General features: G+C 41.6%; 1 protein-coding gene across 1 annotated transcript; it reads left to right on the top strand.

Annotated features, from left to right (window-relative positions):
- Nucleotides 1-9,156: 9,156 nt before the first annotated feature.
- LOC147446521 (glutamate receptor 3.4-like) lies at nt 9,157-11,254 on the top strand. The gene is made up of 5 exons (XM_086525743.1): nt 9,157-9,305; nt 9,688-9,719; nt 9,873-9,990; nt 10,250-10,295; nt 10,832-11,254. Exons 1-5 carry the CDS (start codon nt 9,157-9,159, stop codon nt 11,153-11,155), a joined length of 669 nt encoding a protein of 222 aa, XP_086381869.1. The 3' UTR covers nt 11,156-11,254.
- Nucleotides 11,255-16,296: the final 5,042 nt, after the last annotated feature.

Below are 16,296 nucleotides of genomic sequence, written 5' to 3' on the forward strand. Positions count from 1 at the left end.
AACCATTCTGAAATTTCAGCTGCACATCGTCGACACCAACTATGTCGCAAGCAAAATCATTGCCAAGACGAACACGACTTTTACGGGTTGCATCATATGTACTGAACCATTCTCTGTGAGGAGTCACATGAAACAATGCACCTGTGTCAAGAACCCAATCCTGTAAAGCATAGTCATCAGTGGCAACCAAAAATGTTGAATCCATGGCAGATGTGAGATAAATGTCTCCATCAAAATCTTCAACAAAAACATTGTTGATCTCTTCAATCTTTTATACTGCTTTCCTTAGTCTTGCCTTCTTTCGTCTTAACCTTTCTCTTGTTTCCACTTTTGACAGTCTTTCTTCATATGACCCTTTTTGTGACAACGATAGCACTCAATGTCTTTTTGGCCACGTAATTTGCTACGAGATTTTCCTCTCTGATTTTGTTTGCCCTTTTCTTGTGATCGACCACGAACAACGAGAGCATTTCTAGTACTACGAGAAGCATCAAGATTCTTCCTGCTAACCTCTTCGGTAAGCAAACTTCCCTCAACATCAGCACATGTTAAACAATAAGGAGGTGGTGAGTTACTTATGGTTGTGCGAAAAGTATCCCAACTTTCTGGCAAGGTAACTAGCAAGAACATTGCTTTGAATGAATCGTCAAAATTGACTCCTTGCACAAAAAGTTGACTAAAAATTGTGTTGAACTCATTGAGATGGTTGCACATGGTTGTGCCCTTATCCATCTTTAAGAAACTAACTTTCTCAACCAATAAACCTGTGATGCTGCACTTTGCTTCTCCTACAGGTCAGATAACTTCTTCCACAACTCATATCTAGTCTTTTCCATATTCACATTGAAGTACACATTATTTGACAAAGTCAGCACAATGGTAGACTTGGAAAGCTCATCCAACTCCTGCCAATCATACTCATTCATACCCTCAAGCTTTATCCCCTTCATCTTAATTGGTCGGATCTGCTTCTTCTATACTAAGACATTGTAAATTTGATCCTTCCAAAATGGGAAGCTAGTACCATCTAACTTCTCAATGTTGAACAAAGAGTCCTCCGATGATGAATCCATCACTCGACAAGGAACAAAAGTGATATATCCGCTGCACTAAGGAAGATAATAGAAAACCTGGAAAATTTCGACAGAGTCTCCCCTATGAAACCTGACTTCTGAACCCAAAATAAATGTGTACAATGACTGAAACGATGATCAAAATGGCTAAACTGGCAAGATAGAATCTCAAAGAATTGTCATGTCAGTGTCTCCAACTCTAGAAGAGTGTCTCGGACCAATTAAACACTGTCAAATGCCTAATATCAATGCCAACAATAGCAGGTCAGCAGATGCACACCAATACTGCACTAACTGCATAAACATACATCCTATGTCTATGCCAAAACTATGGGATATCGGGGGCTCTCTCCAAAAGTTGTATCACCAAAAGGATCTCCACATTCGAGAATCCCGCAACTCAATAAAACCTTACCACGACTAGGCTTTGCATATTTCCATCACAATTCGTAAACCGCATAAGATCTTGAATCAACCATAGAAACCCTTTTCTGTAACCGCTGCGGCGGTTTGTCTGATTCAATAGACCCTCAAGATATTACATCAAATATGCATGTGACAGAGATTGCAGAGAAAGAGTCTGCAACAAAATCATGTACGCTAAAGAACCAACGAAGGTAGACCACCCTGCTATCTGAACTGAATATCTCTCAAACCGTGCAAAAGTTGCAGAAACTTCCTTCTGCAAATTTGTACACCACGCAAAAAAGATTGGGAATAGAGGGAATGGACGTGAAATAATCTGTTTTTACAGGTCAATAAAGATCTGTAAAAATCTGCAGCTTGTACTTCACGACATACAGGCAGTATGAGTGACGTATCTCAAAATTGGTGAAGATTTTGAGAAAACATTCTTTTGAAAAGGTGAAGAGGACAAAAAACCGGTTGGGAGGAGAGGGAATTGACTTGAATGAAGACGTTTTGGTAGTCCAAAACAGCTTCTGAAAAAACGTGCTACAATTTTTACTGCTTCTTTGACTGCCTCCTCGATGAGCTCCAATGGTGCTCCCAATGCCTGAGCTTTGATACTAGTTGAAGTGTGCGAGTGAGAGCATGTGTGTGTGTGTGCAGTAATGGAGAAGAGAGAAGAAGAGAAGAGACAAAGGTTTGGGTGAACTCCAAACACAACAGTGTTAGGGTTATGAGTCCTTATTGTTTTATGTAGAATGAATGGTCAGTGTTAGTTCTCAGTTAGTCTTCGGCCGCCCAACACTCAGGCTTGGCACATTGGGCTTTACCTCCCCAACAGTAATGTAGAGAGAGGTAGGCTTGCACGTTTTTCTTAATGGCATGGTTTGCCAGCTTGGAGCAGCTCAACGTCACTGCTTGCTTGGTTACGAGAGACCAAATAAAGATCAATACAAGGATGGTAATAAGTTTGAGTGTGCCGTCTCACTTTTGTAAGGTTATGACCAGAGCAATCTCCTTAGTGACAAGAAGTGGAGCTAGGAGGGAATCGAGAGGAATCTTGGAATGAAATGAATAAAATAAGGAAGTTACCATTAGGTCCTCCCAATCTTGGAAAAATAAAAACTCTTTCAAAACATATTAAGTACATAAGTGAAGGGTGAGTTTAGGAAATGAAAAGACAGATGAAGGTGGAAAATCAAAAGAAGAATGAAGATGAAAAGTCAAAAGACAAATGAACATAGAAAGTCAAAAGACATTTTTTGTCCATATAAATAGGTGTTTCTCTACTCTTTCAATTTTTTTTTAGCATTTTCTTATTGGTTCTCTTTAGCATCCCCCCCCCTCTCTCTCTCTCTCTCTCTCTCTCTCTCTCACACACACACACACACACACACACAATGTTGTATTCATCTTTCTTAGGTAATATTGTTGCAATTCTATGTGCTTCGTCATTGCCCGTCGTTACGTGCTATAGATTAACGCATCGTTTTTCTTGTTTTTGAGTGGAATCTTTGAATTAGGAGCACCTTTTATTTTTTTTTTAAGCCATTAGGAATACCTTTTAATTAGTTTCCAATAGGCATGGAAGCACGGGCATCGGATGAATAGAAATATAGGATTCAAGAGATCACCTCTCCAATGCAAGTAGAGATTAACCATGGCAAGACTAACTTTAAACCTACTCTAATTACTAATTAATCAACTCCTACACACATCAAGTCCATCGAAGTCCGACTTACCATAGACTAGAAATTGCAAGCACACTAATGATAAGCACATACTAATTACATTGATGTTTGCCTCTCTAATCATCACACGTCAATCACAACACTTCATCAATAGCTACACACACAAGGTGAATGGTGCTAGAGTTTCATAAAACCTATCTACACACAAGCAAACAATAGGGCACACACATAATTACAAGATTAAGACCCAACTTAATCAACCTAATTAGTGATGCTAAATATCACAAATCGAATGCTCATGGAAGAATAGGAGTGGTTAATAGCAAGAAGTACATACTTCTCTCCTTCTTTTATAATTGACATTCTATGCCTTGCAGATCAAGCAAGAATTTCTCCTTCTTTTATAATTGACATTCTATGCCTTGCAGATCGAGCATATAGTGCCATTAAAAAGTCTCTTCCGCAACAAGTAAAGGTAGCGGAGGCTGTCACGGTTGCAATTCCACTAGCACTTAAAAAAGAGCAGCTAGCCATGAAAGCAAAGATTATGCTTGTGTATGACTTTGTAATTCCAAATAGGTACGAGCTGATGTAATGATTTCAAGGACCATTAATCCTTGGGCATGGAGGGGCAACTAAAAGTACTACATACCTCACTAAGGACTCTTGCTCAGTTAGATTCAAGGATGACTCCTACGTTGCAAAAATCTTGGATAAAGGTCCCCTTATGTTTAATAGAAAAACTGTATGTGTAGTACCATGGGAGCCTATATTTGATTTGGCCAAATCCCTCTAGGGGAATTCACCCAATTTGGGTTGAGCTCGCGGGGTTGCCAAGTTGACGCTGGGATAATATTAGGATGCTCACCAATTAGATGGGCACCCCCTTGTTTGTTCCTAACAAGAGGGACCTAGACATATCATCTAATAGGGTTTGTGTAGGCTGTGACATGACTAAGACTCCACCCAAAAGCATGGTGACCGCAGGACTAGTAACTATTTCACTCAATTTGGAGACTTACTTTGGGGCATGTTTTGACAAATTTGGGCATTTAGCCAAGGATTTTCCCATGAGGACTAAAGGGAACTCCGGGCCTCTAGACCAAGCCTCCAGTTTAGGGGAGTTCAATCATTTCCCTGCCAAGGAGACGGCAATGGAAGAGGGTGAGAAACAAGTAAAGAGGTGCAAAGGGACAAGAATAGGGGAGGAAAAAGAGGCCTATGGTTTGTGACAATGAAGTCACCCAATTGCAAGAGAAGACTAGAGAGGTCCAAAAATTGTTTGTTTTCCCTGCATCTACACCTAAGCTTTTGACAGTAACAACTACATCGATTGTGAAAGTTGTAGGACTAAAGAGTTCCTAAAGAGTAAAGTGATAGGCTCCTTGGAACTCCCTGCCCAACTAAAAGGGGTAACTGGAGTTATCCCCCTTTACAATCCCTTTGAGGTGCTACACAAAAAGAAATACTTTGACCCTGAAGAACCTCCGAATTCTCTCGAGGGCACAAAGGTAAGGACCGGGAAGGGGTCCGACAAGGGTTAAATGAAAAGGAATTTGTCCCACTCTCCTTATGATGGAAATTCTAGCTATACAATCATGGAACCTAAAAGGATTGAAGATCCAAAATAAGCACTCCCTCTTTTGGAAGGAAGTTAGAAAGGATAAGGAAGTTAGTTGTTGGGCCATCCAAGAACAACATCTTGATACTCACAACAAAAGAAAACATGCATCTGGGAGGAAGTTGGTGCTCTATGGTGAGGGAGTGGATGGGTTTAGTGGTGTCCTCTCTATTATGGACAAGAAACTGGAGCCCAAAGTGGTCCTAAATCACCCCTCTGGGAGAGTCCTAGGAGTTAGAGTCATGTGGACAAATCAACCTAGTAGACATATATGATCTTTGCAATGCCAAGGATAGAGACAAATTGTGGATGCACCCTAGGGATTCCCCTATTGAAGGCGAGTGGTTACTGATAGGTGACTTTCATATGGTGGAGAAGAGCAAGGATAAAACATGCTCAGCCAGTCTATTGGCAAGCTCTAGAAAAAGCTAAATGGCTTGGTCTCTGTGAGAAATGGGCTTTGATGGACCCGTGGGAGACGGGTCCCTAGAACAGCACACCATGCTTCACAGACACAAGCCTACATTATGCACACACGATGTCCTGTCTTGACGGATGCTACTGCTCTCACCAAGATGACTTAATCTCGTCATTGCTTTGAGATGAAGGTTCTATCAATGAAAAGCATGTTAGACCATCTACCTTTACGCCTAAAGCTTAGGAAAGTTGATGGGGTGGGAAAGGCCCCTAGAGGAAGTAAGAAGTTTCTTATTACTGGGGCATACCTGTTCAAAGACCCTCTGTTTAGAAGGATGACCAAGAAAGCTTTAAATAAACTCAATAAAGATATTACTCACGAAAATCATTAAGCTTGGGACCTCTTTTCTCGAAGTATTCAAAAAGCTCGAGCCTCGGATGAAAAAGGCTTGGGAAGAGCATTGGAAGAAAATTGAAGAGAAGGTTACTCATTCAACTTCCAAAAAATCTTCAGGGCTAGCCTCTGAAGAAGACCACAAAAGGTGGCTGGAAGATAAAGCCAACCTAGCCGAGAAACAGCTCGAGGAGGTCGAGAGGGTGAGGTTGATATCTAGGGAGACCTTCCTCCAGCCATAGGCCGTAAATCAAGCATATTTTTATAGGATCTTGAAAATCAAGAAAAGTTGGTCGTCCACTCACTCATTGATGAGAATGGAAATGCTACACAAGACCAAGACGAAATGGCTAGGTTGATGCTTGATCATATAAGCCAAATCATTGGCGATTCTGAGACCCAATCTCAATAAGTGGATGAAGTTAGAGAAACCTTGCTCAAGAGTGTCAATAGGAAAATTTCCCTACTTGATGCCAACCATCTTGAGATGGCCTATTTTGAAGATGAATTCTTGCTTGTGTTGCAAGCTCTAGGCAAGGAGAAGTCCCCTGGCTAGGATGGTCTTATCATGGAAAACTTCAGGGAGTTCTAGGATGACCTCAAGGTTCTAGTCACATACATGGCTAACCAAGATCTTTTCAAGGGGTCGTTGGACCCATGTGAAAACAAGGCTATTCAAGCCTATCCCAAAACAGGTTTGTTGCTCGTAAAAGCATTGGTGTCTCATAACTTTGATTGCTATGGCATAGAAAATCATTGCCAAGACAGCCGCCCTTAGAATTGCCCCCCTCCTAAACAGAGTCCTTTCCCCTCATCAGCACGGGTTTATCAAAGGAAGGTCAGTATATGACAATATCTTGATAGCAATGGTTTGCATTGAGTAAGCAGCCTTCACGAAGCAAGAGTGCATTTTGTTGTAGCTTGACCTAAACAAGACATATGATAGGATTATATGGTCCTGCATTGAAGATGTCATGAAATCATTGGGATTTGGGCCTCGCCTTTGTCTACTTATACACACTTTGGGTCTAGGGAGTCAATCTGAGCTCTTATTCAATGACAAAATTGTGGGCTCCTTTCAAGCCAAAAGACCTTTTAACCAAGCAAGGATGCCCGTTGGCCCCTCTCCTCTTTTCCATTGGGTCGCATCCTCTCATAACAATGCTTGAATCTAGGGAAATTCAAGGTTTAGCTTTACCCAGTAACAACCAACTCTTGACCAAGATGTTTGCAAAAGACCCCCTCCTCTGTTTGAAAGCCTTCTCTCAGGTGCTCAAGAAGGCCGTGGAGATTGTGTAAACATTTGTTGTGGCTTGAGGGTTAAAGTGTAGTATTGAGAAGTCTCAAATGATCTCTCTGATAGAAAACGTCTCATTTGACACAAGGATATGATAGACAAGGCAAAAATTTGCTATGAAGGTGGTCGATGAAAAGGGATCGAGGTGCACGACAAACTATTAGCCTCGACGTGGTCTAGCTTGAGACTGGGTGGTAGCACAAGAGAGCTGGTGTGGAAGTGTAATAGAGCAGCAGGGGTATTGGAATGGAATGAATCAAGCAGATACTTTCAGAACTCCATCTCGCACTGGTCCCCTTGGATGTCTAAAGTTGATGGTCTTACCATGAACCCTTATTGGAGAGAAACTGCAATAAAGATGAATAATAAAGGACTCCAATGACTAATCCACTTCAGGGATGGAAATAGAAAGTGCTGGAAATCCTTTGACACGGGTGGCTGCTCAGTTTCAACTTAATGGCATTGAGAAGCTTCTTGTTAAGAGAGTTGTAGAAGGCCCGGGCAATATTCTGATGCCAATCTGTGAAGATGCTTTTGAGTGAAAAGCTTGAAAATGGCCCATACATAGACAATTTTGGAAACCTCATACCAAGGGCATTTACCAAGTGTTAATACACGAGGCTGATTGGTTTGCCCCTTTGAACAAGCAATGGAACAAACAAAGGATGGAAGCTCGATGGGTTGAGGTTACAAAGAATATTTGGAATCCACACTGGCCACAACTTACGAAGATATTTTTGTGGAAGGTCCTGTGGGGGGCTTTGCCAACAGGAGTCAAGATTCAATCACGTGGTATCGGGTCTGATAGGTGTTCAGGGTGTAGATTGGCTATTCAAGACCTCGCCCACCTTTTCATGGAATGCTCGTCGATTAGTGGCTTGGCAAAGAAGGTGTGTAAATGGATTCAAAAAACGTGGAAGTTCAGATTTTACAAGAAGGATTTGTGCCTAGGTGGGAAACAGTTTTGAAGTTCTGCACTTCTAATCTGTACTCAAACTATCAGATACTATTTCTTCAACGAGTATTTGATAGAGACTTCTCTGTGGCTAGCTTCATAGAGATTGTACAGAAAAGTAAGGAGGTTATATGTGTAGTAGGTAAAAGGCATAATTGGACATTTGGCTTAGAGCGACGCTCGCCATCAAGGATTGGGATTTTGGCAATAGTGTGTTACTATGTTCATGTAACCGACTGTCCCTCAAGGCTCGGCATGAGCTTGAGGCTGATTCGTATATTTCTTGGTGACTTTATAATACAATCACTCACAATTGTGAGTTTTGGAAAAAATAACTTGCAATTTTTATACCTTTTATAAATGATATTCCACTTGCATGAATCCAGAACAGATTTTGTGTCTAGAAGAGAAGCTCACACTTCTTTCAAAAGAGTAACACATTTTTGGACCGCCATATGATTCTCAATACCATAGCTCTTATTATGTAGACATCAGCAATCAAGAGATCCTCAATGTAGATGCATCTAGAGCCCATAGCAAGGTTGCATCTGAAGCACGGAGTTTTCAAATGTATGAATACCCACGTGCGGATAGTGCCCGTGAAGTTTATGATTTCGGGAAATCCCTAGAATAGGTGTGTGAGGGTCTTATCTGAGTGCTTTCATCTGACACAAGAACCCTCGGCTAGTCCTCTAGCTCTAGATTTATCTTTGATTTCCACAAATTCAAAGAGAACCTTCCAAAGAAAGATTTTGTCTCTTTCTTCACATTTTGCTTTCTAAATGTTCCCAACTACTTAAGACCGTTTGCTTGCAGCCCACCTTTTGGAGCAGGTCTTGTTGAGGTGTTCATACCAAGCCTTTGAAGAGCATACATTTTCATAAATCGATTCAGTTTTGGGCAAGCAAAACAGTCTTTCTCCATGCCACTTCCAAGCTTTTCAATCCAACTGTGTAGAGCGAGGAGGAAGGGTAAGGCGTGAGATTTTTCCAAAAAGTCTACCGACGAGGATCTCCTCTTGGAGTGAGAGATTGCATCATAGCTTAAGATGTTCCAAGGATTTCCATTCCCCTTTTTGATAGTCCCAAAAAGAATCCAAGGTAACAAAGAAGATGTTTTAAACTACTAGTGTCACTTTCTATTTTTCTCTCACACAAAGAAACCTCTTATTATGATATTCTTCTCCATAGCCTTATGTAGGCCATAGTGAATTTTCACCTTGTTTTCACATTGTCGAAATGGCTAAGGAGTAGGGGGTACCAGTTGGAAACAATTCGGAAAAAAATGAGAATCTCAATTGATGCGAGCACAGGCGGAGATATCACGCAAGAAATTGAAGGCGAAGGCAGCTGATGGGGGGCCGTTTACGTCCTTCAAGTGTCTAGTTGCACACGTGTGGAAGGTGGCACGTAGGCCAAGAGCACTCAGAGCAGACAAGGAACCTGTCGGGTACGAGCGTGCCGCGGAGCTGTGTAGGATTACTTTTTTTTATATTTATGTGGACGAAGGTTGTCACTGAAGTGCATTGGGTGAAGTGGTTAGTGTAGCGCCCCTTGAGCAAGGAACTCTCCGCAAGAGTTCGAAGCCTTTGAGGCGAGTTTTTGGCTGTCGCCCGCTGGTTGAGGAGTGGAGCATCTGCCAAGATTCCGCCAACTGAAATAAACACGAGCCGTAGAGCACATGAATATGCAATGGATGTATTTATTATGTTGGAGGCAAAAAAATATTGAATACGAGTTCTCTATCGCATCTTTGATAAAGCTCATGCTCTTTATTGCTTAATGTTGGCATGTCCTAATTACCCTCTGATCTGATGACATTGTAAATGCAGGTTCACGTCTCTCTGCCTTTTCCAATCACAACGTAAGTTCTTCTTTCCTCTTCATTATAACAGATACTTAATCCAGCACTTCATTTTAATCAACAGCTTGAATTGCACTATATTGTGGAAAGCAAGAGTCCTCTTAAAAACAATGCAAGCTTGCCCATCTTCATCAGCATTTTTGTGCATTGCAGAGGAGCGTGTGCTGACGCATGTTGGAAGATTTCTGACAATTGCATGGCTATTTGTAATGCTCATAATCAACTCAAGCTACACTGCTAGCTTATCCTCTTTCCTTTCGGCTCAGAAACGGTACCCAACCATAGATGGCTTCCAGGCCCTATTGAGACAGAAGAGCACATCAGTAGGGTACCGACAGGGCTCCTTCATGAAAACCTACATGGACAAGCTCGACCTAGGGGGGACACACGATTAAAGCTTTTACGTCAGAAATAGACTATGCCGAAGCCCTTCGAGAAGGCAACCATAAGCCAAATGGTGTTGGGGCATGGGTGGAGGAGCTCCCTTACATGCAGATTTTTCTTCAAACCGAATGTGACTTCACCCGCAGCTCCAGGGAGGACGATCTTCTCCCTTTCTTCGGTGGATTTGGATTTGTAAGTATGCATATCTCACTTCCTGTGGTGCTACCATATTTCTTTTGCACATTTAAAGATTTTACACCCAGCTGTCTCTCTGTGTTCGTGTTCCTGCAAACGCGCAAAGCTTGAATATTGCTGCTTAATTGAAGAGCGTTGAAACATCTGACAGCAGTAATAGACTGGGTCATGTGCAATGACGATCTACACAAAAACATTAGGTAAAGCTCGTAGATGGGAGTACCATCAAATGCCTCCCATCCACCAGAAGTTTTCCACGGCTTTCCTTTTGGGAAGGAGATCCTGTTTTTTTCTTTAGTGCTCAACATCATAAGCTTCTGTAGGCTCCGCACCACGCACCTAGCTAGGTGCGATTGGGGACAGGGGGCTGCCCACTGCCCCAACCGCACCTAGCGCTAGGTGTGCCGTGCTTGCCTGCAGAACCTCATGATGTTGTCGTAATTCACAATGTGGGAATAATTGTGGGAAGCTATTGAAAGCTTTCTGAGTATCGAAAAGTATGTTGGATTGATTAAATTCGAATGTTTGTGAAGGCGTTCCAAAAAGGAGATTCCCGAATCGATCAATTTTCAAAGGCGATACTCGAAATGGCAGAGGATGGAACCCTTCAGACATTGCAGAATGCGTGGAACATTGGAGATAAGAAAGGGCGATGCAGCGTCAACTCGGAGCCTGCACGTTTGGGGCTAGAGAGCTTTGGAGGGCTTTTCAGTATTTTTGCTGGTGTGTACGGCGCATGCTTATTATGGCGCCTGTTCACCAAGGCAATCAAATCAAGCACGTGTTTAAACAGAGTGAGACTCAAAATGATCGGAGCTCTTGACATCGCATTTAAATCCGTTTGCAATTGCCGGTGAATAATATTATGGCTGCACTTGCAAGAGAAAGCCCAAGACTTGGATCTCTCAAAGGGTTGTTATGACTGTGAAAGACTTTAATATGCCCTTGGCACTAACACTAAGTAATGAGAAATATTGTTGGAATCAGATGAACAAGCATTTTGATTGTTTGTGGAAGACTTTAATATGGCCCTAAACATTAACACTAAGTAATGATAACTTTTGTTGGAATCACATTAAAAAGAATTTTGATGTCCCTAGCAGTTCATAACCTTCCCTCTCGCACTTTTGACTTCGATCAAAAACCTTCGGTGGTTAGAATCTCAAATGTCATATTCCACTTTGCAAGCTAGCTCGCTCCATTTGGACTAGACCCCATTTGCTTTACCTATTGCTATAAAGAAATGATTTTCTAAGGTAGCATGCGAAAAATTCTTTCTTTACTCATGTGAGAGGCTTTAGAGTGCAAAATTCTTTCAATTCTTACTCCACATCTATCTATACAATTATAATTGGGGAAAGGGATTCCGACCCTTCCTCTCAAACACGTGTCAGAAAGAGCTTCAATAGGCAGTGTCCCTTGCAGATCTCTATGATTAATTTAGAGTAACTAAGTTGAGAGGATGGACCAGCCTCCCCTTTTCTACCATCTTCTTCAACAAATTCAGTATCACCCCTCATGGTCCTGACCTATTAGGTTTCATTCATCAAGGGTGGTACCATCATAAGGATAAAGTTGTGATCAATTGGTCCTGTCATGATAGTCAAACCCTATGGAGGCCAAAATCAAAATCCACTAAGGTGGAGGAGGGCTCAAATAGACAAGACATTAGGCTTCACAATAGACGGCGGGTCAAAATTTGGGAAAAGCCAACTCATCAAGAGTAGACATATTCTATTCCTATGGAGTTGATGTGGATTTTGGGGGGTCTCAACCTCTCTATCTTTCAAAGCCTTCAAGTGGAATGGAGGGTTCAAGCTATAGCACCCCTCAATTCCAACCCTTGATAATGTCCCATCCATTCTTGGCACCCTCAGTAAGAGGTGGCATCTCTCAATGGGTTGGAAATGGTGGGCCTTTGAGTTCAAAAACATGTGGGCTCCAAGAACCTAAGAAATTAGCCTTACTATAGCTCATCCTTCATAAGGGACCATGGAAGACTGCCAAGTTATTAGAAATGAAGATTAGCAATGGTGCATGTCCAAGATGTCACTCTAGCACAGATGATATATTTCACCTATTCATCAGTGGCCATTTCAGTCGACCTATCGTGGCCCCATTTGTAGAAGTTCTAGGATCCCCACGAAGAGAGGATGTGGGGCTCATGTGTGGTTGCTTTCAGTGTTTTGGAAAAAAAGTCCGTTTTGTGTTCTCGTGGATAACTTTGAGGTAGATAAATTTTTGTTTGTATGAAGGGGCTTATCAAATGTCTACTTTGATATTGGTTTTTTTATGATGTTAACTTGTAGGATAAACAACTGTATCTTGATTAAATAAAGGTATGAGAAAAATGATACTCTATTATGAAGGATAAGTATATGTCCTTAAACAAACAAGGAGGCACAATAGAGATTGAAGAAGGAACATACAAAGTATCATGTAGATGATCTAGGAAGGACATAAGTCTTTTTGTTAATTTTTGAAAATTTGTGTCATATGGCACAACACATGAACATGACTCTAGATAGTAACGAGATTTTATAGTTTGTCTCTCGCTTAGTACAAATTTCCCGTGCATTCATGGAAAAGAAAACTAACCTCAAAGCCCGATTCCTCTGAATATTTTGAAATAACATGTGATATAGCCAAGAAATTTGATAGCTACCGCTTATTAAAGGTGCTAAAATGGGCCATCTCCATTAACCCAATCCCTTGAAGAGTTTTCAGGTTAGCAAGATGTAGACGATGTAAAGGGAATTTTTTTTCTAAGACCTTAAAAAAAAAGGGCATACTCACTATTGTGAGTGGAGATTGTTAAAGTAACACTGCAAAAAATGTACAGTGAACCTCAAGCACAACATCTGCCTTGAGGGGACTACATTTCCAAAGAGGGGATGTTGGATCCAACCCAAGAGAGTTACTAAGATAGTTATAATTGATAATTACCGGACATGAGATGTATTTGATTGCTTGATTCCAATCTTCAAAGCTCTTCTGTTTTTCAATGGCAATAATCACTTCCCTACTTTCTTGCATAATCTCTTTGAAGCCAACTATGGAGAAGTCTTTTGCAAAGATACGTTGGTTCCTGGCCTTCAACAAAAGCGGACAATTTGGGTAAAAATTAAGATGGCTTGATTCCTCCAAATCTTATCTCCTAAGAGTAATTCAATCTTGCACTTCATCGGTGTGGACCATTAGGGGCCTTATATGTGGGTAGCAAGCAACAACCATCTCGATTCTGGCCAGTGCTTCTGTCACTAGTGATTGAGGAGGGAGAACCAGTTTGTTTTGAATGTAAGTTTGCAGTAGATTTCCTTCATTTGTGGTTTGGTGAAGCTTCTATTTGTAGGACAATGCTAGGCTTTCCAATCAAAATTAACCTCACAGAAGGGCACAAGCACATTTCTCAGACCTTTGATGCCTCTCTAAATTAGAATTTTTTCAATTTTGTTGAGACTGTACTCGGTGCCCAACTAGTCTATTTCTTTCTGGCTCATGTTGTTTCCATATCAGAATTGGGCCAAGTGTTTGAGTCCTTCATTGTTAAGTTTTATGGCGACTTCTCTCTAGAACAAATTCACCATATCACTTCCAACTTTTTAGATCCAAGGGGACAAATGGGTTATGGCGTTTTTGAGATAGTTAGCTACCTTTATCCACTCTAGGGTGCCTTATGCTCCGATGCATTTTTTTGTACTAGCTCACCAGTGTTGTCACCTAATTTTGGCTTTCCCCATCTAGGTGCTATAAATTTGTCATCGACCCTGACCTCTTTCCATGAGCCCCACTATGAAATAAGATGCACCTTGTTGTCCCATGTCATGATGGCCCACACCTAGTCTTTCTTGGAAAATGATACCATGAATTTAGCACATTGAGCTTCAACATGAACTATATGGTCAAGGATCCCAATATTGCCTTGCTCCTTGGGTCCAACAGTGCACACCCATTTTGCCCACTGCTAGGGTGCTATTTCTTTGGTGTTGTTTTTCCACAAGGATTTCTTCACGGGTTTCAAAAATTTCTTCGAATTTCATTTTGCTATCTTAAGGAGAGGCCCAATGAAATAAAGATATTATGGGATCATATAAAACTTGATCACTTTCACTTTGTTGTGGAATGGAAGGAGGACATATGCCTACCTCTGCATCTTGTCCTGAACTTTGTCCGTGGCCCACTAAAACCTTTACACGTGAAGTCCCCACCCCCAAGGGTGCTCCAAGATGGCAGAAGACCTTTCCTTTTCAAACAATCTCTCCTAACCACTCAAAAGAGTGAAACAAGTCCTTTTTTAGTAGTGAAATCAATATTTATTTCTCCACATTGCACTTAAATCCAAACTAGCTGTAAAATGTCAAGATAATCTCTAGAGCCTTCCTCAGCACCTCTAGATTTCCTTTCAAGAGTAGTAGGGAGCTGTCAAGCTAGGAGTTGTTGGCTACATAGAAAAGCCAACCCTTGACTTTCCCCTCTTGCAATTCTTGCCTCCAACATTGCGACCAAGGGATTGTCAAAGTCGACCATGCAAAAGCGTAGAGACCAAGGGGAGTGAGCACCCGAGAGAGAGAGAGAGAGAGAGAGAGAGAGAGAGAGAGAGAGAGAGAGAGAGAGAGAGAGAGTCTCCTAAACCAGTCAACCTTGGCAATGAATAAATGGATGTGTATACAATGGAGGCAAGGGGTTTCTTATATAGCAACCTCAATAAATTGCGCTACCCAATCTTTCACAAATAAGTAAACTAAATCATCCCATAAGAAATGATGGGATGAAATTGGGTAGTTCACTTGAGATGCCAAAACTTTGACACCCTCTCTGTAGCTCATAGTGGAAATCAATAATGAGCCAAAAGTTGATGAAGAAGCTACCATGGACACCCCAGAAAGTGGCCATCAACTGGAAGTAATGCCATCTTCTCTCCTCAACTTTGTACCTGAAAGTAATGCCATCTTGAGCATCAAAGTTTCCTTTGTAGAAAATTGGAATTGTAGACCACACTACTAATAATCCCCATTTAATTGTGAACACATCACGTCCAAAATATCAAACTCCAAGATAATGAACTGTGGAACGCATCCTGCCCATAATATGACCAACAACAATGTATTGGCGTGCCCATCCATAGTGTTTTAGACGTCTAATTGGTTCCTGGGCCAGATGGATGTGTATTAAACTCCGAACTACAAGTCTAAACACCAATAACTTGAACTCCAACACAATGGTACAAATTAAATATGGGAAGCACTTCTCTGTCCCTCTCTGCCACTCACAAGCCTCTCTCTGGCTAAAGCTAGTGGTGACACCTATCATTTGACTATAAATATGACGTCAAGGCCACTATGGCCGCCACCAGGTGTGCCATGCTGATCTACTTTATTAAGCTTTTATTACCATAATCTCTATTTAGTTTGCCTTTATCCTCGTCTATCTGTGAGTCCCTGCTTTTGCCTTTGTCTTCAAACTCCCAAGACAAACAAAGCTTCGAGTCACATTTGTAACAACTGTGGTCGTACCGCGTGGGTACAAGCCAACTAACTGAGTACTGGACTGCCATCCTTGTCTAGCTTGCCTTTGCCGCTATCCTCTAGCAAACTCCTCCATTTTCTTTTGACTTCACAATCTCGAGCCAAAGAATTTGTAGGGTTTCTTGGGAGAACTTTGCCGGTGCATAGGCCGCTAACTGGATGGTGGATCTGCTATCCATAGCCACTTGTTGGTTTTGGTCGTTCTCGTCACTCACGCTCGAGCAAGAGGGAACCATGTTGAAGTTGAAAAATCTAGTAGTCTGGTACCTTCTATCACTCCAAAGTGGCCGCACAAATCTCCAAACCGTCCCTCTCTTTAGCTCCAATATCTCTGCATCTCCCAAGCCGCTCCAAACCTTGGCTCGAAACCCTCTCTTGAGCTCCAGATTGCTTGCCTTCTTGTCCAAGCTACTCCTTTAGTCTATCAAACAAGCCACTAAGGCAATGCCAAACTGTTGCGCACCCTCTCTTTG

The sequence above is a fragment of the Adiantum capillus-veneris genome, chromosome 12, assembly GCF_014529385.1.
Source record: "Adiantum capillus-veneris isolate H3 chromosome 12, ASM1452938v2, whole genome shotgun sequence".
NCBI classification, from domain to species: domain Eukaryota; kingdom Viridiplantae; phylum Streptophyta; class Polypodiopsida; order Polypodiales; family Pteridaceae; genus Adiantum; species Adiantum capillus-veneris.